The sequence below is a fragment of the Amphiprion ocellaris genome, chromosome 2 (genome assembly GCF_022539595.1).
Source record: "Amphiprion ocellaris isolate individual 3 ecotype Okinawa chromosome 2, ASM2253959v1, whole genome shotgun sequence".
NCBI classification, from domain to species: Eukaryota; Metazoa; Chordata; class Actinopteri; family Pomacentridae; genus Amphiprion; species Amphiprion ocellaris.
The window spans coordinates 34,439,773-34,464,155 of NC_072767.1; the positions used below are offsets into that span (position 1 = coordinate 34,439,773).

At 40.9% G+C, this 24,383-nt stretch overlaps 1 protein-coding gene across 3 annotated transcripts in view; it reads right to left on the minus strand.

Moving 5' to 3' along the window:
* Window positions 1-2,692: 2,692 nt before the first annotated feature.
* prdm5 (PR domain containing 5) overlaps window positions 2,693-24,383 on the minus strand; it is a 47,034-nt gene continuing 25,343 nt past the window's right edge. Inside the window, exons 14-17 of one of the 3 annotated variants that reach the window (XR_004847068.2) lie at window positions 17,180-17,265; window positions 10,537-10,641; window positions 7,143-7,358; window positions 2,693-6,932 (exon numbers count right to left, since the gene is read on the minus strand). Coding sequence is in view for 2 of the 3 variants with exons in the window: in XM_023266957.3 (XP_023122725.1) it covers window positions 7,194-7,358; window positions 10,537-10,641; window positions 17,180-17,265 (356 nt within the window). In the remaining variant the exon portion in view is untranslated. The other 2 variants (XM_023266957.3, XM_055004095.1) reach the window with 2 other exon arrangements.

Consider the following 24,383-nt stretch of genomic DNA (forward strand, 5'->3'; position numbering starts at 1 on the left):
AGCATTTATTGGAATATAACTATGTGAAAAGGTCAGAATCCTTATTTGGTGGAGCTGTTAACGACACATAGACATTTCAAATACAACCTACAACCCTGACTACTTACTGCTTTTTGTAAGAAGCCAAAAGAAGTATGGATTTAATCTTTAACAGTGTGTTGTATTTTTTAAAAGCTTGTTGTATTATCCATTGTGTAAAATCTTCATTTTAATATAACCAGCAACTACAGCTCTCAGACAGATGTAGTGGAGTATAAAGAACAATATTTCCCTCTAAAATGTAGAGAAGTGGATGCATAAAGTATGATACAGTAAAGTACAGTACTTGGGTAAATGTGCTGAATTACTTTCCACCACTGGTTCATTTGCCAGTTGTTAACTATGTCTGTTTTCTTTATGGTGCTGGAAAGGTAACATACATTAGATTTTTCAGAGCAGTTTACCACTGAGAGCAGTGAGAGTGAACCAAAACAGGAGTGACCAATAAATTCAAAATGAGTTTAAAGACACTAAAAAATGCTCCATACTGCAGAATTCAGTGACAATTCTTGTGGAATTCTTCACTGTGAGCAACCGTTTTCACATTGTCATTTGATCCATTGTTAATTTAGAAATATTCCTTATAGCAGCCATGAAAGTTAAATTCTTAAATGCTGAATTGCATGACCAAAAATAACGCTTTAGTTTCGTCTGCCTCCCTTAAATTCAGTGAGTCTGGTGGGGGTGGGGAGTTGCTGTGCACTTTTTCATGAGAGTTCCTCCTCCAATTTTGTCCTAATGAAATAATCCCTGTCTACCTGACCTGATGCACCACTTTTTTATAGCCTCAGGTCTAGTCTGAAGATTAAATTAAAAACATCTAGTAAATCATCAAGCAGGACAGAAATACTGTGAGAGTAGTGTGTATGTGTGTTTTTTTTCCTCCAGACAGGCAGGTTTTCGACTGCAGCCCCGTGGCCTTGCGTTAGGCATTTGACCTTTTGCTGGTTTTCAGTGTCAAGGCTTTTAGGTACCCAGACTGTTTCCATGGAAATGTGGCTGTAAGGGAATGTCCATCACTGTTGAGAGGGTGACCCAGAATACCCAAACACACCCTGCCCAGTTGTATTAAAATTCCTCTGCATGGCACTCTACGCTGGGCAGCACATTCCACTTTACTCCGACCAGCGGAGGGAAAAGCTACCTGTTGCTACGCGACACCGGCCAAACACAGGGGTCAGACAAGCGTGTCCGTGTCATTCCTAACGTGACGGTGGTTGGCCATAAACCCAGGCCGGCCTGCTAATGATACTCCTGTGCAGTGGGCGGGGCTGGCGTTCAACTCTGTGGATGACTGGTCGGAGCCCAGTCTGGCCCACACTCACAAACGGGGAGGCAACACAGGAAACTGGGGCTTCCAGTAAAAACATGTAATTAGAAACACATTGACTGGGGAGCTTTGGCGTGATACACCCATCAGGAAGGGAGAGACACATGCAGGCAGGGATGTACAAAAAAAAAATATGAAGTGATTGAAGTGGAGGACAAGATCACTGGGTCACTGGGAAAGTCCCACGAGAAAACCGAAAGTTGCAAGACTGAAATGGAAAAAGCGGAGACATGGATGGTGACAAGCTTTAGAGAGCAGAGCGATAATGAAAAGCAGGGAAATCTCAACACACAGTCCGACCTGTCAGCCACTTTAGTGTGATATGTGGCAGACAATAATATTCCACTGTAGCAAATCTACTACTACTACTACTGTTTACAAGTGGCAGTATAAATGCCACTGTATTTGAGAGTGCGTCAGTATGGCCTGGAGGCTTCACCACTAAAGAGCAGGCGGCGGGTAGCACGAGCTCAGCGGGCAGCGTGGGCCTCAGCCAGGCCGGGTTATTCAGGCCGCGCCCTGCACGGCCATGCGGTGAACCGAGCTCCACAGAGGGCAGGTTAGCGTGATCTGAGAGCGAATCCTGACATGAGCCCAGGGACACGATGCAGTTTTTGATTTCCATGCTCGTGAGCAACGGAGCTGAAACGTAATCTAACATGAACACCAGTAATTAGTTAATTGTTGAACAAACAGCGCACGCTCAAAGACGTGAAGACAGACATACTGTAATAGTTATGTGTTTTAAGGAAGCCAAAACCACACATGGCAAGATTTATTGAGTTTGAACGGCGGCCCGTATGATGAGAATAACTCGCAGCTCTCCCCACTTCAGATTCTCACAGAGTTAAATCCTGAGATACCGGAGAGGCTCTGTGGCGGACGGACGTGAGAAAGAGTCCCCGCATCCACAGAGAGAAACCATCAGAGGCGCTCTTTAGTGTGTGGCTTTACAGATCAGGCAAGTGGTGACTGTGGCCTCAGAAAGAGAGAGAGAAAAAAAAGCCTTAATTAGCCTTCGCTCCCTGCAGACTGCCAACCTAAGAATAGGGGTTAGATTAACAACGAGAACTGAACGCTTTTAATCAACTCTCAAAGCCTCTATCCCCCCCCAATGTCAACAGTTCACAAACACATAATTAGAACGAGTGCAGGAAATGGATGTTTGGTAGGTGATGAGGTTTTATACATTTCAAAATACAAAAGTGTGAATTGACAATTCACAGTCACCAGATGCAGCATAAACAGCTGGAAAATGGGTATAATTGAAAGGGGGCAATGAATGAGGAGGCAAATGGAAGTGGATGGAAAACAGGACAGAACTGCACTTCTATTGAAACTCTGTATTGAACTATGATTAATAAGGAACAAGCTACTCACATACTGTAAGGCACAACAGCCTCAGGGCTTTCATATGAAAACATAATGATTCATTACAAAAGTCAACAGAAACAGTACTTTGGATTTTCTTTTTGTTCCCGATTTGGGACACATTTGTCCACAGATGTGTGGCACAGAACAGTAACGCGATTTAAGAACCACTGCATTTCATACAACAGGTCATGGGAAAGGAATAGCTGAATCCATTCATCTTGAGCTAATGATGGAGATCCAACAGTTATCCCACAAATATTACCTAAAAACAGAACAAAATATGTAAGTCTATTTAAACCAGACTAAGACTAAAGACAGTATGTTTATACTCTGTGGTGATCATGTAAACTTATATTTGTGTGCTGTTTCAAATTTTGGAGTAGGTTTCGTAACTGTTTTCAGAACTCCAGTTCTCCATCTCCTGTTCAGCAATGCTGTACTACATGTATAGTCTGCTCTTAGATGAGTATGAAGTAAGTATTTGATTCCCTTACATATTTCATGATTTTGGCCTCATACAAAAAAAGGAGCAGCCTCTAATTGTAATAGTGGATTTATTTTAACTGTAAGAGACATAATATCAATCAAAAATCCAGAGAAGCCAATTATCTAACAGTATAAATTTCAAAAATGAGATTTGGTCAAACAAAACCAAAATTCTGCTCCTTGGCATCAATTCAACTTGGAGAGAGCAGAATGCTGAATGTAACCCCAACAACACCATCCCCACAGTCAAGCACGGAGGTAGAAGCATTATGCTTTAGGGCCGTTTCTCTGCCAAGACAAAGGGATGACTGCACTGCATTGAGAGAACAACGAATAAGGATCTGGAAAGAATCTTAGAAGAGAAGTGGTATAAAATACCTCTTGAGATGTGTGCTAACCTGATGATCAACTACAAGAAACGTCTGTTTGCTAACAAGGAGTTACTCCACCAAGTACTAATTTACAACTTTTGGATGTGTTTTTCTGGATTTTTTGTTGATATGCTGTCCCCTACAGCTGAAATAAGCCTACGCTCACTGTATTTCACTGGACAGACTTGAGAATTACTTTGGCATCTCAGGCCAGGTGCTCCAGTGGTTGAGCACCTGGCCTCCTGTCAGAGATCTCCAAGTGTTTTCTTCAACAACGTGTTCTCTGAGTCCTGTGCTGTTAGGCATGGGGTACCACAGGGGTCTATACTGGGTCCACTGTTGTTTTCTCTCTATCTTTGAGTTCTTTTGGGATCTCTTTTCATTGTTATGCAAATGATCTACAGTTATACATGCTGTTGGTCCTTCAAAGTGGAACTGACAATAATAAAATTCAAGCCTGTTTCTCAGCTGTTAGGAGCTGGTTATCAACAAATTTCCTGCTTCTGAACTCTGCTAATACAGAAATGATGGTTATTGGGAGATTTAATCCTCTGTTTGACAATTTTACCCTGTTTTTGGGTGACTGTGTTATTCACTGTAAAGACAGCGAGAAGAATCTTGGTGTGTTCTTTGATCAAACTCTTTTGTTCAAGTTCCACGTTAAAGAGGCGACCAGAGTGACCTTTTTTCACCTCAGAAACATCTCAAAGATTAGATCGATTCTGTCGTTTCAGGATGCTGAGGTCCTAATTCATGCTTTTGTTGTGTCATGTTTAGATTACTGTAATGTCCTTTTATCAGGTTTGCCAAAGAAGAGCCTTTGTGGTCTGCAGATGGTCCAGAACGCAGCAGCTCGTGTTCTGACCAGAGCCAGTAGATATGAGCGTATCACTCCAGTGCTGGCCTCTCTGCTCTGGCTATCTGTTCAGGTTAGAGCAGACTTCAAGGTGTTGCTGCTAACATATAAAATTGTAAATGGAATTGCCCCATCGTACTGCCAAATTTGGTGAACCCGTATGTCCCCGCTTGTGTTTTACGTTCCCACGGAACTGGGCTTCTGAGAGTTGCAATAGTCTGCAGAAAGACGTTTGGGGAACGGACTTTTTCTTTGAGTGCACCGACATTGTGGAACAGTTTACCTGTTGAAATCAAGCAGGCATCTTCCACAGATGTATTTAAAACAAAGCTGAGAACCCACTTGTTTATTGTTACATATGTATCTTAAATTGCTTGTTTTACTGATGTCTTTTTTATTGTTTCAGTATGTTTGCATACAGACCTGATCAAAATCTTAAGACCAGTTGAAAAATAGCTAGAATTTACCTTTTGCACATTTGGATCTTAATGAGGTTTTAAGTAGAGCTACAATATGCAAAAGCAAGAAGGGGGAGTGAGACAAAAAGCACTTTGAAAAAGTAATTTATTGAAAACAAGTAAAATGAAATAGGCTGTTTATCAGCTGATCAAAAGTTTAAGACCACAGGCTGTAAAAGCCCAAATCTGCTCAAAATTCTCATTTTCTGTCAGGCATTCACACGGTCATGCCCTCCTGATGGCTAAAGCTAAGAAGCTTTCTCTTCTTGAATGTGGTTGGATCATCGAGCTGCATAAGCAAGGCCTCTCGCAGCGTGCCATTGCTGCTGAGGTTGGACGCAGTAAGACAGTCATTCTAAATTTTTTGAAAGATCCTGAGCATTATGGAACAAAAAAGTCAAGTGGTAGACCCAAAAAAATTACACCTGCGCTGAGCCGGAGGATCCGATTGGCTGTCCGTCAAGACACAGGGCGGTCCTCGACCCAAATTAAGGCCCTTACTGGTGCCGACTGCAGCGCAATAACCATCAGACGGCATCTGCGGGAAAAGGGTTTCAAAAACAAAAAACGAATTCAAAGACCTCGTCTCCCACAACGCCACAAAACTGCCCGTTTAGACTTTGCCAGGGAGCATCAAACATGGGACATTGAAAGGTGGAAAAAAGTTTTATTCTCTGATGAGAAAAAATTTCACCTTGACGGTCCAGATGGCTTCCAACGTTACTGGCATGACAAGGAGATCCCACCTGAGATGTTTTCTACCCGGCACAGTGGAGGGGGGTCCATCATGATCTGGGTGTTTTTTCATTCAGTGGAACACTGGAGCTTCAGGTGGTGCAGGTCGTCAAACGGCGGCTGGTTACGTGCAGATGTTGCAGCAGGCATCCCTCATGACTGAGGGCCCTCGTCTGTGTGGTAACAGCTGGGTTTTTCAACAGGACAACACTGCAGTTCACAATGCTCGCTTGACCAAGGACTTCTTCAGGGAGAATAACATCACTCTTTTGGACCATCCCGCATGTTCCCCTGATTTAAATCTCATAGAGAACATTTGGGGATGGATGGCAAGGGAAGTTTATAAAAATGGCCATCAGTTCCAGACAGTTGATGCCCTTCGTGAAGCCATCTTCACCACTTGGAGCAATGTTCCCACCAGCCTCTTGGGAACACTCGCATCAAGCATGCCCAAACGAATTTTTGAAGTGATTAACAAAAACGGTGGAGCTACTCATTACTGAGTCCTACTGAGAACATTTTTTGTTCTGGTTTTGAGAGTTTTTTGTAATTTTTTGAGCGATGGTCTTAAACTTTCAATCAGCTGATAAACAGCCTATTTCAGTTTACTTGTTTTCAATAAATTACTTTTTCAAAGGGCTTTTTGTCTCACTCCCCCTTCTTGCTTTTGCATACTGTAGCTCTACTTAAAACCTCATTAAGGTCCAAATGTGCAAAAGGTAAATTCTAGCTATTTTTCAACTGGTCTTAAGATTTTGATGAGGTCTGTATGTTTGTGGATTTCTGATGTTTTTGTTGTTTTTATCTCTATGTACAGCACATTGACTTAAAGTGCTTTATAAATAAATTTATTATTATAATTATTATTACTAAAATTACAGGCTGTTTGTTTTTTTTTGGGTTTTTTTGCGCGTGGCCAAAAATCACGAAATGTGCAGGGAATCAAACAGTTATTTCCCTCACTATAATTCACCTAAACACGCTATGACTCCCTAAAGAACAGTTGTAATATTTAACAGACAGGTGTAAACATGTACAAAGTGTGCAGGTAAATCTTAAAAAAAAAAAAAAAGTGCGCTGAAAGGTCTTTGGTCGTAGGTTTTCTTCAACACTTGGCAACTGGCCTCAAATGTACAGTAAGATACTCAGACCGCAGTGGAAGAGGTCTGGATGTTTGTAACAGTCTGTACAGTAACACTGGTTAGATGACTGGAAGTGAAATGTCGGACATCTCTGTGAGCAGACACTGCGGCTCCGGAGGCAGATCAAACATATTTGGGACTCTGTTCAAATATCCAGAACAATATGGAAACAGTATGGTCAAAAAAATAACAAAAAAAATAATACAAATGTACAGCCTATGTTTCAGTTTTAACATACTCGCCTTAATGTTTTCCATATTCAACATGCATGTATTGTTAATAGCAACATTTCTGCTATCTATCCATCTGTGTGTACAGTATGGATGTATACTGGCAGCATGAAGCACGGACCTTATCTGAAGGATCAGACCTCATTTTCAGCCAGTGCTTCCATAATTGGCTCTAGCTCTCGGTTTCCCCGTGTACATTCTCCATATGCACTTTGAGGTAGTCGTTCCTGGTGAACTTCTTATGGCACAGCTGGCACTCTGCCATGGGCCGGTTGGGGTTGTGTGTCAGCTTGTGTCTGCTGAGCATCTTCTTCAAGCTGAATGACAAGTCACACACCTATGAAACACAACAAATACAAGGTATCAATGGTCAAGAATACAGCAAATAAACACACTTTATTTAAATTTAGTTATGTCTCGTCTTGTTACAAAATGTTTCTGCTAACTGTAGAGTGTAGGCTTATCTAAGGCACAGCTAAAGACATAGACTTGGACACAAAAATCCTCTTTTTTTTCCCCACCAGTAGCGGCAGGGAATGCACACAACTTAACATGCATCTTAAATGAGCCATTTTACACTGTACAAATGACTCCACGGCCCTCTATCAATCAGGATAATCCGCCATTGGCTGCAGTTTAACATGCAGCTCAGAGAATCACAGCATGCGTCCTCCTCGCTCCATCTGTGAAGAGCTTCAACGCGATGAATTACATTCAGAAAATCTCCCAGACAGCTTACATCTGCGGGAGAAAAGTAGGAGCAATGAATGAAAGCAGCGGAACGGTCATACGATACCACATCAATAGTGTCTCAGGTGGACACTTGCATTGATGTGCTATCATGTTGTTGTTGTATATGGATCCAACGATCGACAAATCAGATCTGGTGTCAGCAAAATATTTTCAGTTTTTACAAAGTGAAACAGTGACAGGAGCTGATGAGAGAGGGGCCTCCGTGTCTCATCGTAACCCAGATGTTACTGGATGCTTCGACAACATTTTAATGCTGTTATGACAGACGCTGCGTCCACAGCCCCTCCAGCTCGTCTGGAAAATGTTCCTGGAACCGTGTGATGCTTTTGTCTGACTCAAAATCCACCCCGAAATAAAATCCACATGTTATTTCTATTATCTCTAATAGTTTAGTGTCGAATTATTTACATGAAAATGTCTCTTCCAGAGCTGGGAAAAAGAATCCAGATGAATGTCGGATGTCGCTTTAAGATGCTTTCCAGTGATGCTTCAGTGACAACAAATGAGATGCTGATTCTGTTGACTAAAAGGACAGCTACAGACGATATGGGTGTTTTTTCTGGTTTAGAACTCAAGACGACACTGAGGATTGAGGCTTACTGGGGTGTTAAAGCTCAGATGATATTTGAGAATCCAGAGTCTGCTGTTTTTAGATTTTCAGCCTGGATTAAGAGATATTTGGATTGTAGAGTTAGAAGCTAAGAGTACTGACCGTGACTGAACTGTCTAGAACAAAGGTTTTCAAAGCTGATACTGTGGATCCCCCCTCAGCAAACTCAAGGCGACTGTGCCTCAACTAGTTTAAGTCTCTGAACACAAAAATTTGCCAGCAGGTATGAAATAGATGTTATTTTTTAAAAATTGCCAAAGCTACACCATTTATCAGAGCCAGAAACTGAGAAAACTGAAAAAATGTCAGCTTTCAAATGGTCCTTGAATGACTCATCTGCGACATGCCGTTGCTTTGGAAAAATTTAATCTGAGCTTAAAAATCGTGATATGTCATCAAAACCACATTATTATTTATTCAAAAATAAAACATGCTGCGTGACAAAAATTCAGAGACTTTTTTGCTGGACTGGGCAGAATACTGAGAGCAGACAGGAGACGACGTCTAAAGCATGGAGACAAAACAAATTACAAATGTAAATTGTAAAATATCTATAATATCTAGAGTCACCGTTTTTTTTCCAGTGTTGGTAACACCTGTTGATTTGTGTTTTTTGTTGTTTTTTTGTCCCCATTTTTGCAAAATAAAATGAAGCTCAACCATCGTATTTCTTTGACATGATGTATGAATTTACAACTTTACTCTGTAGTTCTGGTCATGGTGGTTTTGTGTACATAGAAGGAAAAATTTTACATCCTGCTGTGAAAACTGTGACAAAAGCAAAAAAAAAAAAAAAATGCACAGAAACGACTCGAGGATTAAGAAGTATTTGGATCCTACAGTTACGAGCTCAGAGCATCGGCCATGACTGAACTGTCCAGAACAATGATTTTTAAAACCTGAAAATGAGTGAACTTCCTCAATGAAACTGAACCACCTGCACCTTGAGCAGCTTTAAAAATGTGTAAAAATTGAGTTTTTTGCTTAAGTATCCACAGGTTTTTAATACTGGGCAAATATATGAGCTTTAGTACTGTCAGCCAAAAAATTCAAAGTCTAACACTAAACAGTACAGGGACTCCTATTTTATTTTTTGATGTACTTTATTTGAGGGACATTTGTGTTCTAAGTTTGTAAAGGATTCGGTGAGCTAGCTGTATACTACAACTTGGGCTGTATTTTTTCCACATTTTGATAAACTGGCACCAGAAAAAGTATGACGAATTAGCCACATTTCAATCACTGAAATGCTCTTATACTAAAGCAAACTTAAAAACATAATAATTCTCAGCCAAGTTCTGCAGCTACTAAGGTGTGTCTGTTTTCTATGATTTCAAAGTAGATTTATGTACATTTGTTCATGATGGACATCAGAGGTGATGATGTCCTTGGAAAGTGTCTGTCACGCTGAATCTAAAAATATGCACATCATGTCTGTGGTTTGAGATTTGACTGTGTTATGACTCAGAGAAGATGTAGCTTACATTCAAGACCAGACCCCCAAGTCCCACCCCGCTGTCCCCCGTTCAACTCCCTCGTGCTCCCCTGGAGAGTTTGAAAACCTCTGCTCTACAATAATCCAAAAGACATCATGTTAATTCTGTTTGAAAGGTGTCTCACATCCCAGATTCCTATGCAGTAACTTGTAGTGACTGATCTTTATGCTTTATATTCATCCATCACATCAAAAAGTTTTCTGAGTTAGATAGAATTTCAAAAGACTTTCGATTTTCCCAACACACAGTTGTGGCTTTCTAAAGAAAAAAACGAAAATATAGAATCAATGGCACCATGTTTCCAGTTTCCACAAATGGCGATAAAGCACAGCATTAAAATTTCTTCTAAACACTGACAGCAAATTCTGTCGCGTGTTCCCTCCCTGCTCTCTGAGAATAATTATTACTCCTACAGTATTATAAGCGGAGGGTAATTTCTCCCTCTGATCCTCTCAATGTGTTTACGTGAGATCAGCCCAGTCGGCCCCTCCAGAGAAGCAAGATCACTATCTGCCTCTAACTGAGCCCCAACTCTTCAGCACATCTGGCCTGGAGCCAGAGCGCCATCGCATTAATACACACAGACAAAAACAAGTAAGAGTCAAGAGAAGGCAGCGGCTGGTTCAGAGGTGCGGCAGAGACGGCTTCACACTTACATCACATTGGAAAGGTTTCTCTCCTGTGTGGGTCCTCATGTGTTCGTCCAGTCCTCTTTTTTGGCTGAAGGCCTTGTTGCACTCGCTGCATTTGTACGGTTTCTCCTGCAGCAACACACACACACATCGCATTTAAAGAGGGCACTCTATCTGTCAGTGTGCACTAGAAAACTGCATAAAACAGTAATTCCCTGGTTTTGGTCACATATGGACAAAACCTGCAGGAAAAAAAACTAATGACACACATATGTGCATGCACACACGCAGAGAAAAACAAACAGGCACACACAGCACAGTGGAAAACACAAGGAGATGTGGAAATATCCTTCTAACACACCCACACACACACACATTCACTTTCACACACTGATGCCCTCTCACTTCACACCCCAGCGTTCTCTCTGTGAGTTCATGAAGATATGAAATGAAAGATCGTACAGCCCCTGCAGTAGGGAGGAAATGACCGGCATAGGGGCCATCAAAAACACATGGATTCCTCAAAAGAGCAAGAAAAACACGGAACAGAAAATCCCTTTGAACGCGTATCAGAGCGCCGGCACTGTGGGGCTGTAGAATATCACTCCTCTGTCTCCACACCTCATCAGTTTACCAAAGAACATTTCCTCTGTGCCTTTTGGAGGCTTGTCTCAGTGTCAGTCAAAGCAGCTATCGTGCTGTGGGTGTGTTTTCACTAAAAAGCATGAATGTGTGTGAGTGTGTGTTTGTGTGTGCTGTACAGTGTGTTGAATAGTTTGGACAGTAGGCGTGTGCTGCCCAGTCTGAGGGGAAACAGTGGTGACACCTAAAAGACTTGAGGAGAAACGAGAGGCCTGGAGATAGGGAGCGGCCGAGTTCCCAGTGTCACCCTTTGGGAAGCTGTTTTTGACAAGTCTGGCTGATAGCAGAGGCTCTACCCATTTAAAGCTTAGTTGTCATGGGAACGGGGTGAATGCAGGAAGTAAGGGTCCTGGGAAAAGCGCTATCATGTGGGCGGGGCAAGGAGCGCCCAGTGACACAGGATACAAAAGGAGGTAAAGATCAGGTTCAGTGCATGAGCAGCTTTAAGTATGCAACTGTTTGTGTATGTGTGACAGAAAGAAGGCGGACAATGGAAATAAAGCCGTGTGTGTGTGTGTGTGTGTGTGTGTGTGTGTGTGTGTGTGTGTGTGTGTGTGTGTGTGTGTGTGTGTGAGAGAGAGAGAGAGAGGGAGAAACCCTCCTCGAGGAAACAGACTCCATCCTGATCAGCGTAATGCAAATTTCCACTTAAGTCCTTAGCCTTAACAGGGACCACGTCTTTTTCCATTAGGGGAGGACGGTTGTTGTATGAAAGAAAGAAAACTATGAGGGGTCAAGGCTCAAAGGTCCTGAGACACATGGATGGACTTATGTGGTGTGATGTACCCAGAATGCATCACTGTGACCCCGGTAACATCGAACATCTGTACCTGGTGACCTTCACTCTTCAGCAGCTGTTCAGCCTCTGACCTCTGACCTGACCTTTCCTCTCAATCTGATCACACTCTACAAAGAGCTCGTCTATAAATGCGATGGATTCGTGTTTGCTTGATCCAGCAGAGCCGATCTTCTCGTCTGACACGTTAAATATGCAGGTATTTGTTAAGCAGCATGCTAACAGGAAGTCCTTTTGCTCAATTAGGCTTCAGGCTAGATATCAACAAAAATTAAAGGAGGTTGGAATGGTTTTCAGAGAAGCCAGCAGCATGACTCAAGGCAGTGTCTGTCTGTCTGTCTGTCTGTCTGTCTGTCTGTCTGTCTGTCTGTCTGTCTGTCTGTCTGTCTGTCTGTCTGTCTGTCTGTCTGTCTGTCTGTCTGTCTGTCTGTCTGTCTGTCTGTCTGTCTGTCTGTCTGTCGATTGATTAGCTTTTCCTTTGCTTTGGTCCAGAGTCAAATATCTCAGCAGCCATTCCTGGTCTCCAGAGTGATCCCCTGACTTTTCTTCGACTGCCATGAGACCGTATTATTTGTTCACAGTGAAATGTCTCAGCAACTTAACATTAACATTTGGCTCAGGCTTCATATCCTCCCTTTGGCGATTCTCTGACTTTTCATCAGGTCAAAATATGTGTTTGTCCAATTTGTTGGTTTGTGGCTAAAATTCTTGCAAAACTAACTGAATTCCCATCAGACTCAGCTGCACTTTGCGTTTTGTGTTAATTAGCCAAGTTTAGCATGCTAAACAAAGATGGAGATTGCCTCAGAAAAGTTATTGTTCTATTTACAAATTACAGTGCTGAAGGGATTAGTGAATGGATTTGACATCATATATTTTGTGAATAAAGGAAGATCATTTGCTGAAAAATGCAAAAGGGTTACAATAGTACAACGAACCTGAGTCGACTCGGGGTTACTATTCCCTCTATTAAGTAGCACAGAACATATATTCTACATATTGGTTTGAGACTGAACAACATGAGCTGTGTTTGAAATTATTTGGACTATTTACATGTTAATTCTTATACACTGAGTTTTAAAGTGGCCTATCTTTGTGATTTCCAGTCTTTGTTGTCAGACACGACCCCAACAGGCCTGTCAGATGAGCTTTAGTACCTCTTCATCAACACCACCTGTCAAGTTCCAGCTGAGTCTTTTGATTTAACGGTATGAATTATATAAAGGGTCAATATTGTTTGAATATTTTTTCATACAACAACAGTGTTTAGGTTGGTTTGGTAAAATTTCCCTTTGTAATGCAGGTGGAAGTGGTACATCTGAGCCATGCTTCCATAACATTAAATTAACCCTTTTCCCTTATTACTCCACCAAGTTATGCGACAATCGGTGTTGGTTTGTCTGTCCGTCTCTTTGTCTGTCTGTTAGGAACATTACTCAAAAACGGATTTACGGATTTGGATGACATTTTGTGCTACTTAGTTTTCATGTTTTCTCAATCCTTTGCAACAGTTACAGCGCAGTCAGCCGCCGACTTTGTCATTTTTAATAAATCTGTAATTTGAGGTTCTTTTGGCAAATTACTTGAGTCAGTCTTTCCATGTACTCATTTCAATCTGTAGAAGCACCCCCTAATTACCCCTGATTGGGAATCATTGACCTATAGCCCAATACACTTACACAATCTATTTGCCCAAGGATAAAAGACAATATGATGACAAAAACAAATGTTTTTGCAATCATGGAACATAGCGGCACATCCTTTTACATCGGAGAGCAATATTATTAAAACATTCTTTAACATCCAAAATGTCAGCAGCTCGTATCTGCATCAAATGTGTTCCATTTTGGTTTGGCGATGATGTGGTTTGCGGTATAAACAAACTGCAGTCGCATCCATCTCAAATCGTCTGTACATTAACAGTGAGCTGTAGCTCTTTCAGCCAAATGACATTAGTTTTTCTCAACAGTGACTTCATCTGGCTCTGCTGTTTGTAACTGTTCAGCCCATATTTCAGAGTGCTATGAGCAAAGGCAGATCTGGGAACATTAGGAACAAAACATCAGTCAGTTTAATCAGCACCACACTAGAAAATTATACCTGCCTGTTTCTACTGAGACAAGCCAACCTGGGCAGGATACCTCCATGATCAGAACACTGTAACAGCACAGCGCAGTGCTCTGGACACCATTAAAACGGAACAAATCTTAGAAATTAACAATGCAGACAGGACCTGACTGTCACAGTCAAAGCTGTACAAACTGATGATGGAAATCTATGACGAAATACATATTAAGTCTCATTCGTCAATAGTGACACCACCACACATATCCAGATGCTTAGAGAACTCATGGAAATTGCCGCTTTGGCGAAGAACTTCAATGGGTCAAAAAGTGACGCAGAGAAATGAGCAGCTCAGGAAATGACTTCACGACATTCAGTACCTTCTCCTTTCTCCACCCCGAACATTGTTCCACTTTACATTTACATATTTCGGTCACCAAAACATTGCTATGAATATTGAGCACCCTCACTTAGATTACAGCCATTTCAGTGTATAAAGAAGTAAAATTCTGAATGTGAGAAGCCAATACAGGGCAAGTCAAATGTATCCAAGTGCATTGAGTCAGTAGGCAGTGCGGGAAGACCTCTGAAGGAACCTGCAAGTGTATAAATTACCTCATAATTAAATTTGCAGGGAGTGTCACGTATGTTAGACACAGAGGAGCCACACTTTTTTCACATGGCGAGATGCCTGAGAGTTTATTCACACTCTGCAATTCAAACAATGGCTAAACAAAAAAAAACAAAACTGAAGCACAGCATTTGATAATACATGACTAAAATCAATGGGACACCTGGGAGTGAGTTGGCATCTCTTTCACTCGTTCTCTGTCTCCAACTATTCAGTTTCTTATCATTTTGTATCTCGTCTGTCTGAATTTTGCATGGAGCTCACATATCCATGAAGTGGACATCATGTATGCTGCTCTATTTAGTGTTTGAGGTCAAAAAGAATTTGATAGTGCCCATCCGGTTGGCTAGTTAACAATATCATTCACTGAAAGAGCTATAAAGTCCTGTTCAGACTATTACTGTCACTGAAATCAAATACTCAAGCAGGGATTAATGCAGACAACTCAATTTCAAACTGTAACAACCTATTTTTGAATTGAAAAAATACACATAAAAATCCGGCTGCACTCGTTTTGTATTCTGAAATACGGTAAAACACTGACAGCAGTGCAGTGTAGGTGTTAATAAGCAGTGCATATTTTGACTTGTCAAAACAGGAGCACAATAAAACAGCATCAGGACTATGAAACTGAAGCACTTACAGTGAATAAAACCATCTTTAATTGTGTTGTTTACATCTATCCTTTACCTTCTGGGGAAATGACAAATGATCTCTGTGCACTTGGTGATGCCTCATCACTTAAATGCTGCAAAGAAAAGCCAGAATTACTGTCTTGTGGTTGCGTGCTTCCACCAGCCAATATCTCCATATATATATGTACATGTGCTCATATATGTCAGTAAAGAACTGAAGTAATCAAAAATTGCTTAAATAAAAAAAGAAGGTTAATTCAGTGTACCTAAGTTTGGAAAATAAGGCTGATTCTGTAATTGTGGTGAGCAGATAATGTTTAAAATATGGATGTTGCTGCAAAGAAGCCACAAATTCCAATATGTGGATGTTCCACACACATCTTCAAACCAGCAGCACAGAACATCTGTACAATCACCACAGTTTCAAGTTGGGCACCATAGATCAGTGTCACAATTCAGTATTAACCACACATAAAATATGGTCCTAATCCCCCCTCTGGTTTCCAAGTCATAATGGTGAATAATTGCCAGAAAAGTGTTTCTGCAGAACATTATGATGTCACCATGATGTTGATCTTTAGGATATAAAATGCCATTGCATCATCATTTTATCATGACATATTTGTGCACACTTCTATTATAATTTGCCTGTGGGGTCCACAGCCACCACTGAAACCTCATTGGCTGCCCCAGATCTGATAGGTCAAGTTCAAACTCAACTTTTCATTCAAGGCAACTATGGTGTCCAAGTGTATGTGAAAGCAACATTAGAAGACAGTGGCAGTTGGCTGTTTTTGTGCGCAAAAGACACTGTTTGTGTGCCTTTTGTTGATAAAGGCACATACACAACCTCAAAGTATTAACTGGAGCTGAAGTTGAGTGTGTTGCTTCCAGCTGTTTCCAAGAATGTCTCCTCTGAGTTTATGAAACACCTGCAGCATCAAACAGCAGCAGGATCCAAATGAGTGTGGAACAAGTGCATACATTTCAGACAAAATAACACAATACCTTAACTTATGACTTATAATTTTATATATTACTAGGGTAGTCTTGTAACATTAAAAGAACATTTTATTGTTCCATAATTGTCTGTAGCTACATAAATTATTATCACACATAGACAGATTTTTCAGTGTTGAAATCCTAAATATACCATCTTGCCTTTGGGTGAACGTCTTCCCTTTGAATACACAACAGCATCTTCTCTTGGGCTATTTTGAATGATGTTCCTCCTTAATAACCAAAACTGCATCACATCAGTATTAATTTATGCACAGCACATAATTAGTCTTGATAACTGTAGAACACATGTAGAAATGTAATACCTTAATTTTATCTCGACATTATTTTTGAACACTGCATGTAGGCAACAACAGCAGCATAAGAGAAGTCCTGAAATTCAGTTATGCCTTTTGGTGTTAGTGAACCACCTTAAGATCATCAGTGGCCTCATCAGTACTGGATTGTTGAATTAATACAAAAACTAGGCTTTGTGGGGTTACAGTGACCTCTAACCACCAAAATCTAACCATTTTATCATTGAGTCCAAGTGAACATTTGTTCCAAATTTGCAGAAATTTCCTCTTTGTATTCAAGAGATATCATGTTCATGAAAATGTGACACCGTGAGAACATAACGCCTCTGGCTACGTCTGTCACTGGCACTCATGTATGAAAGCCTATTGCAGATGAATCTTGACTTTTGAATTCTACTCTGCACATCCAAACCATTTATATTCATCCCATCAGGATTAAAAAATAAATTATGATTGCACTTATGATCTGATAAACTGTAATATGAAAGGAAATCGTAGCATGTGTACAGAGTAGAATGGTGTCACTTGAATAAACAATTGACATACAGACAATAATAAGAAAGGGAGAAAGGGGGAAACTTACCCGAGTGTGTGTGCGGATGTGCATCTTCAGGCCATCGTTCTTGCTGAATGCTTTGTCACAGTAGGGGCATTGGTATGGACGCTCACCTGGGGAATGGAAATCATTAGTGTGCATGAGACATCATTCATGCATGAACCAGATACTGTTTACCTTTCTCACAAGATCATGCAAGAATCCGTCTTGCCAGACTTCAAGCTATGTGGCCGAACCGCAGTTTGCCGGACTAATCAGCGTCCTGTGAAGAACTACTGGGAGCTGCAGCATGTTTTAGGTGTTATTTAGTCTGTGATAGACAGTGACAGATAGACGGTTCATCCATGAGCGTAGATTTCATTTGAATATATGGGGTGGGGGTGGGGGGGATTCATTAAGTAGGAAGGTGTGTGGGTCGTCCCTCAGGAAATATTGCACATCTAACACTTCATTTCCTGCATTCTGGTGAATTTTTACGCATCAATTTGTGCCTTTTCTGAATCAATTTGCCCCCCCCCCCCCCCGCACACACACACACACACACACACACACACACACACACGCACACACACATACAAAATTCATAAGTCAAAATATAGCATAATATATACAGCTCAGTGCTAAAGAACATTAGTTTCCCCTGTCTAAGTTGTTTTTTTATCTACTACTAAAATCATAGTGGTTTTCAAAATATACGGCTTCTGCTTCTTTCAAATTTTTACTGGTCAGGGACAAATGCAATTGTTGTAAATATTGAGAGAGAGATGCATTCCATGTGTACTTCCTGAAATTTATGCCAATGTGTTCATCCAATCACCTGCCAAATACTTTTTGGGATGTGTTTTTACATTTGCAAACAGTTTCCAAGGGCAACATCACAGACGGTCCTGTGTAACAAGCCAGGTAATGATCCTCTACCATACAGGCGTGAACTACTTCTGAAATTCACATTTACATCTCAGATATATCACAGAAATGTGTGGATGTATCCTCCTAACTCACACAGAAAATCCTCAGAGAACACGCACATTGCACACATCGCACTATTTCCCTCCCATCCTGTAAATGTTTTTCTGACCAAACACCTTGACCTGGCTACTGGTGACGCAAATATCATTCACTCTGAGCTGTTTATGTCTGATGGACACCAACTTTCCACTACGGTGCAGCAGCAGCTTGTGTTGGCTTCACTTCATGGCTCGGTATCTGAGCCTCGACTGGCCAACAGTTTAGGAGCACATCAGAGGCAATGTGGCTTCTCCCGGTCGGATCAAAAGCGAATCCAGCCAAACTCATACAGATCCTATCTGAGCACACGCTGCTGATGACAAAGAGAAAGTGACAGGCTGTCAGTCAAGCAGTCCACTGACACATGGATCTGTTTACCAAGAGCTGATCCACAGGCCAGATAGGAGCCCCACAGCTGATTACCAATCTATAGAAAGGATGTGAGGTAACCTACAGAGCCGTGCTGAAATTAAAGATTCAGACAGGAAAATACAGTACTGATAAGAAAAAAAAAATCTGGCTTCAATAATTACTTATTTTATTTCATACTCTTCAATCAAACTGAAGATTAAATTCACTCCCGTGTCCAGAAAACTAAATATACATCTGGGGATCGTACTAATCTACATTTTCTTAAGTCTCCTTCCTAATGAAACGCTGCTGAATTTCTATATCTGCCTTCAAGTGTACACACTACACTTTAATGAAGTACTGCCAAAAATAGATACCTACAGCTACACATTTGTTGGCTCATTCCTTCAGTACAACAATCTAATTTCTGATCCACTTCGCAGTAACGTAATCTCCCTTCAGTGACTAATTGTTGAACAGGCAAGCAAGTAATTTTATTGATGGGGGAGATGTTTTGCCCCTTTAAGTAATAAGGTTAATTAGCTGTGTTTCCTTGGGATTCAAATGCAAAGATGCTTATTAAATCAGAAAATCCATCTAGGGAATATATGAGAAGAGTAATATTATTGCACTGCTATAAACATGACTGTGTCAGAGGAATGTTTCTCATATCAAGTCTAAGTCTGGTTAAACAGCCAAGATGTCAAGGTTTGATTGAGATGTACAGTCAATATTTAAAGGCCATTAGTCTATACTTATATAACCCCAAAACCCACTGGTGGGTTTGAAAAGCCTGTAGTCTTTCTTTAAAAATGCTAAAATTACACCCTTTATCAGATCCAGGAACTGTAAAAACAGACAGAATTGTCTGATTTTCAACTTTCCGATGGTCCCTAAACTACTCACTGGCGATGTGCATTCCATTAGGAAACAGAGTCTAAACTTAAAGTTGTAATATTTCATCACAGCCACTATATGATACACATCTCATTTAAAATTATGCAAATAATAAACCATTCACATGAACCAGATTATGTAAAAAAATAAATTTAAAAAATCCTGCACTCCTAAGCGCAACCATGAAGCCATTCATGACTCATTGCAGTAAAAATGAGGCCACAATGAGTAAAAATGTGACAGGAACAAAAAAACAGCCAGAAGCTGCTTGAAGTTGTGAGAGCCGAGTTGCACAAATATTCAAGGGCATTGATCTCAACACTTTGTCTTCACATAGCATGAAGCCTGTGACTTTCTACACAGATTTACATGGCAGATTTACAAGTCAGGTTCAAAACCCACCATAAACCCCCCACAAGAGGGCTTCAGAGGAGCACAAGGAGACGCACTGTGACACGAAGTGATAAAACGTGTAACCTCAACTTGGTGTGGAAAGGGTTAACATGACATATGTGGACAGATTACACATACAGAAACATGTGCACGAGGGCAGCTCAGTGTTCTGTCCCAAAATCCCCGTCTGTGCAACCTCAGCCTCTAGGAGGCCTTTTGTTGACAAACAGGAAAATCTGAATCCCAGATGTGTTTTGAGACAGAGGAGAGCAAATCCTATGTCTTATGTAGCATGTGCGGTATCGGGTTCAGGCCCAGCGTTAGCCTTGGGGAGTCCTGGGGAAGGCATTAGTGGGCTAATAGCACTGGAGCACAGTGTGCTAGTGTACTCTGTGACTTGGATCACATCCCTCCCAGGAGCTGGCTATTGTCAGTTAATACATGGCACAGACAACCACACCCTGCTAACACGGAGACTCACAATAAGTGAACAGCAATTTGCCTACTTAACCTACACACTCTTCAGTTCTGAGCACGCGCGTCTCATTTGGAGAACACAAACAGAAAATGATGGTCTTCAATATTCTGACAGCTATCACTCATAAATATGGTCACTTATTATTAAATATCACACTCAAAACTACTTTTTTTAAACAGTATTGGTGCTTCAGCCTGCTTGGAATCAAACTAGAGCTACTCAGAGTGTCTTTGCAAAACAGGAAATATACAAATGCTACTTGGAAACTTAAGTAGTAAAATTCTTGCAACTTTGGTCTTCGTACGAGGGGCTCAGTGTCTGTTCTGCTGAGTGTTACTGTAACTAGAAACCCTCCACTTATTCTCCAGATTGAGCCAGATTGTTTGGGGATTATGAGGGGTGGCTGCAGCACTGAGCCAGGGCTTTATGTGTGTGGAGATGGTAACTGATTTAGCATGTGCTGAAACAGTACACCATCTCTTTGACCCTGGGTGTCTCCCCCGCCCCCCGCTGTGGCCCTCACACTCCTTGTCTGCTAATCGATCCGTTTGGCACCCCTTGTGTGTTGTATATGTGTGCGCATACAACCGTGTGTCTGGTTAGCAGATGGTTGGCTTTGTCGTTTTTGCCTGCCGCACAGCGTTCGTGTTATGGAGAGCGCTTTGTAGCTTCGGGGCTCCGGTCTGAAAGACATTAGTGCTGTCCGTCAGAAATTAATTCCCAGCTTCCTCCAGTTCAGGCAGACAGTGGCCCTCCACTGTCCTTCTCTCCGGCCTAAGCCACATGCCGACAGGGGCCACAGAGGTAATGTGATATCAGTGTGTTGAAGATGATAAGAGATTGCCTTTGATGAGCAATAGAAACGCCCAACAACTTTTACACTTGACCTTTCCATTATGGCCTGGGTCTCTGTAGATTTCTCCACTTCCTCACACTATTCGTCTAAAGTCGCCCGTGTGAAGCAACTTAATCAGACGAATCCATGCCCGAGTCTCGCCACACATGCTGCAGATCTGAACCTGACACGTGTCTCAAAAACAAATTAAGCATCTCGGCAGCCAAAAACAAGTCAGTCTGCAGTGGTGAGGCCCTATAGAGACAGACAATAATTCACTACATGGCGATTTTGCTGAATTAGACTGTAACCATGACCACAATGAAGACAAACAAAGTCATCTGTACGTAAACAGGTTCAGTGATTTCAGAGTTCTGCCAGATGTCAGTTTCGGGGCAGCTGTCCTGTTGCAAGATCACTTACAGCTCCAACGTGTAGCTTTATTAAACATCAAAATATGGCCGTCGAAAGCTATAATCGCCATAACAAATGACAACGTCATCAAGACAATTATACTCCCTGTGCAGTGCCAGCAGTATGGCTGGTGTGGGTTAACAGCATTAAGTATTTCATTGTGTATTGTTTAATATCATTTGTTGTCTTACTGAGAAAGCCATATTTGCTCAAACAACAGATGTCTTCTTGCCTAAGGTTCGCATGGCAATGATTTACTCATGTTGTGATGCTACATATAGCACAACTGCAACACACGCCTTCAAGTCATTGACGCAAAGTCGGAGCAAATGTTAGCGAGCCACTCCTCAACCTACATCTGAGCAAAAGCAGACACTAGGAGTTTGCCTGCATACAGCCTGTTTATAAAAGACCGTATGCTTTGATAATGATGATTACCTGGTGGCCTGGACCACTGAGACCTCTGCCTCTTCAGCTTGTCAGTGTGGGTGTAAATCACAAACTGTACTTAACAATGTGAAACAAAAGCAATGTCACATTTATTAACATTCCAAGTTTCATGAAACTGAAAATGTGATGACTCTCTTTCATTCACACATAGGTTAATTTAATGTAAGTGTGACTTTTATAAAGTTCTGTCGTGTCCAGGGAAATTGTTTGGTATTTTTGCTCTCATCTGATTACATTTTCATTGGTCTGACACTAACAAGTAATAGTTTTTATAAGTCCATAAGGAGAAAAGCACTAAATATATAGGCTTCCTGGATGAATCCATTATTCTTGGCAGCTGGAGGAACTTTATTGATTCTCCACACGAAATCCCTGCATTATAACTGCAAACTACATATCACAAAATACTGTTTTAACAATATCTACTGTACAAAAGATAGAAATAAAACTGAGAACTGTACCTGATCAGAGACTAGGGTCTGACTTATTTATGTATACTTGAAATTGGCTAATAATAATTCACGGTCTACGAAGTCATGGGTTTTGCTGTATTTTGCTTACATTAAAGGCCATAAAGAGGAGTGTAAATTTTACAAACAACACTTTGAATATCTTAGTGCAACAACTAAAACAGCGGATCATCTAAAAACAGCAGCTATCTCAGATGTTATATTCCTCAGTAGTCCTTGTGCTGGGATCACAAGTTGATATATTCTTTTTTTTTTTTTTTTTTAAATCAAATAAATATGAGCTGCTGATCTGCACTGAGACTCTTGTTATCATTTCAATATATAACCAGGTTACAATGAGTAAAAAAGCTACATTTTCTATCTTTTTAAAACTCATTTAAGGCTAGCCTCTGATCCATTGATTGGATCAAGAGTAGGTATGACTTCAGGGGATTTTACTTTGCTTGACTGCAGATGCTTTTATATTAACAGTTTAATGTAAACATGACAGGATCTTTATGGAAAGAGCCGCTGTGGCACCAGGCAGCAGTATGGTCCAAAGTTTAATAGCCACTGATGGATTCTAAAACTTATTTTGCAATTGAAACCTTAATTAATTATCATTATGAGTGCGGGAAATTGGATCTCATTTTTGTTGAATGAATCATTTAAAATTTTCCCATTAATTAGATAATTTATTACACAGTGAATTCTGTAAGATAATACTAACATCATGTTACATCTGGTTACAATGATCTTGTTTCAAGCATCTCTTTGTGTATTTAACTTTGTTCTGCTGTAGCATCTACATTAACCTGAGGGAATTTAAGTCAGATTTTGAATGTGTGAGGCCCCATGTATTACTTTCAACCCATTCTCAAATGGTAAAACATTGTGTGTTGATGCATCCCATCATAGATAGCTGTTTAAAGTTCTATTTTCTGTTTATTTATCATGTCTCTGCTTGTTCGGCTTTCAGGAAGCAACAATTTAATCTGTTGCCTATGAGAATAATTATGAACAACAAACCTAAATTTATAACAAATGGTTGTTTTTTAGCTATTGAACATGTGCAAGTACCCTGGAGACCTGCTGTTCCGACTGCATATGAAGCTTGTTTCTTTCAGGTTTAAAATGCACACACTGCTTTGCTGTAATGCTGCTCATGGGCTAACACTGATCACCGCTGCCAACATGACATGTCCTATGATGTCAGTATGACAGCAAGTCACTGGGTTCTGTCAGCGTTTCCCTTGGCACAAATAATTTTCATGACCCCATTTTGGTTATTCACCACATCATGGCACACATGGTGGGAAAATCTGCTTTCACTGAGCTGTGATGTGGACAAGAACATATTTGCTCCATCTTGGGGCCAAAAAGAATAATTTAGAAAATGATAGAAACATCCATCATGACTACTGAGTTCCACAAAATCCAGCTTTTTGACAGCTCCAGTTTTTATGGCTTGTCGGTGATCTCATAAAGGCAGCGTTTCTGAGAAGACGCCTGCCTCTGTGGCACTACAGCTAATTTGTTTGAGCTCAACACGATGTTCTAACCAAATTAGATTGAAACTAAATCCAAGCCAAATATACAGAACACATTGTCCAAACCCCTCAATACTCCCAGGTAGATTTTTCTTTCAAATTTCTCTTTAATCTTTTTCACACTTCACTCCCACTACTCGCCCATTTCTCTCTTAAAGCTCTGAAGGTAAAATGATAGGGGAAGGAAATCTCCAAGGAATCCTTACAAAGTCCTCTGTGTTTAACAGGTAAATAATCAATGCTGACTTGTTCCTGTGAAGCAGGAAGACAAACAAGATGAAGCTTTCCTGTCGGCCATCCAGAGAAGCTGCAGGTTTAAAGGCTTCTGCCTCAGCTGGTGGCCTTCTTTAAGACATCGCTCAGTGAAAAACAAGACGTCTTTAAGATTTTCCTTACATTAACAGGC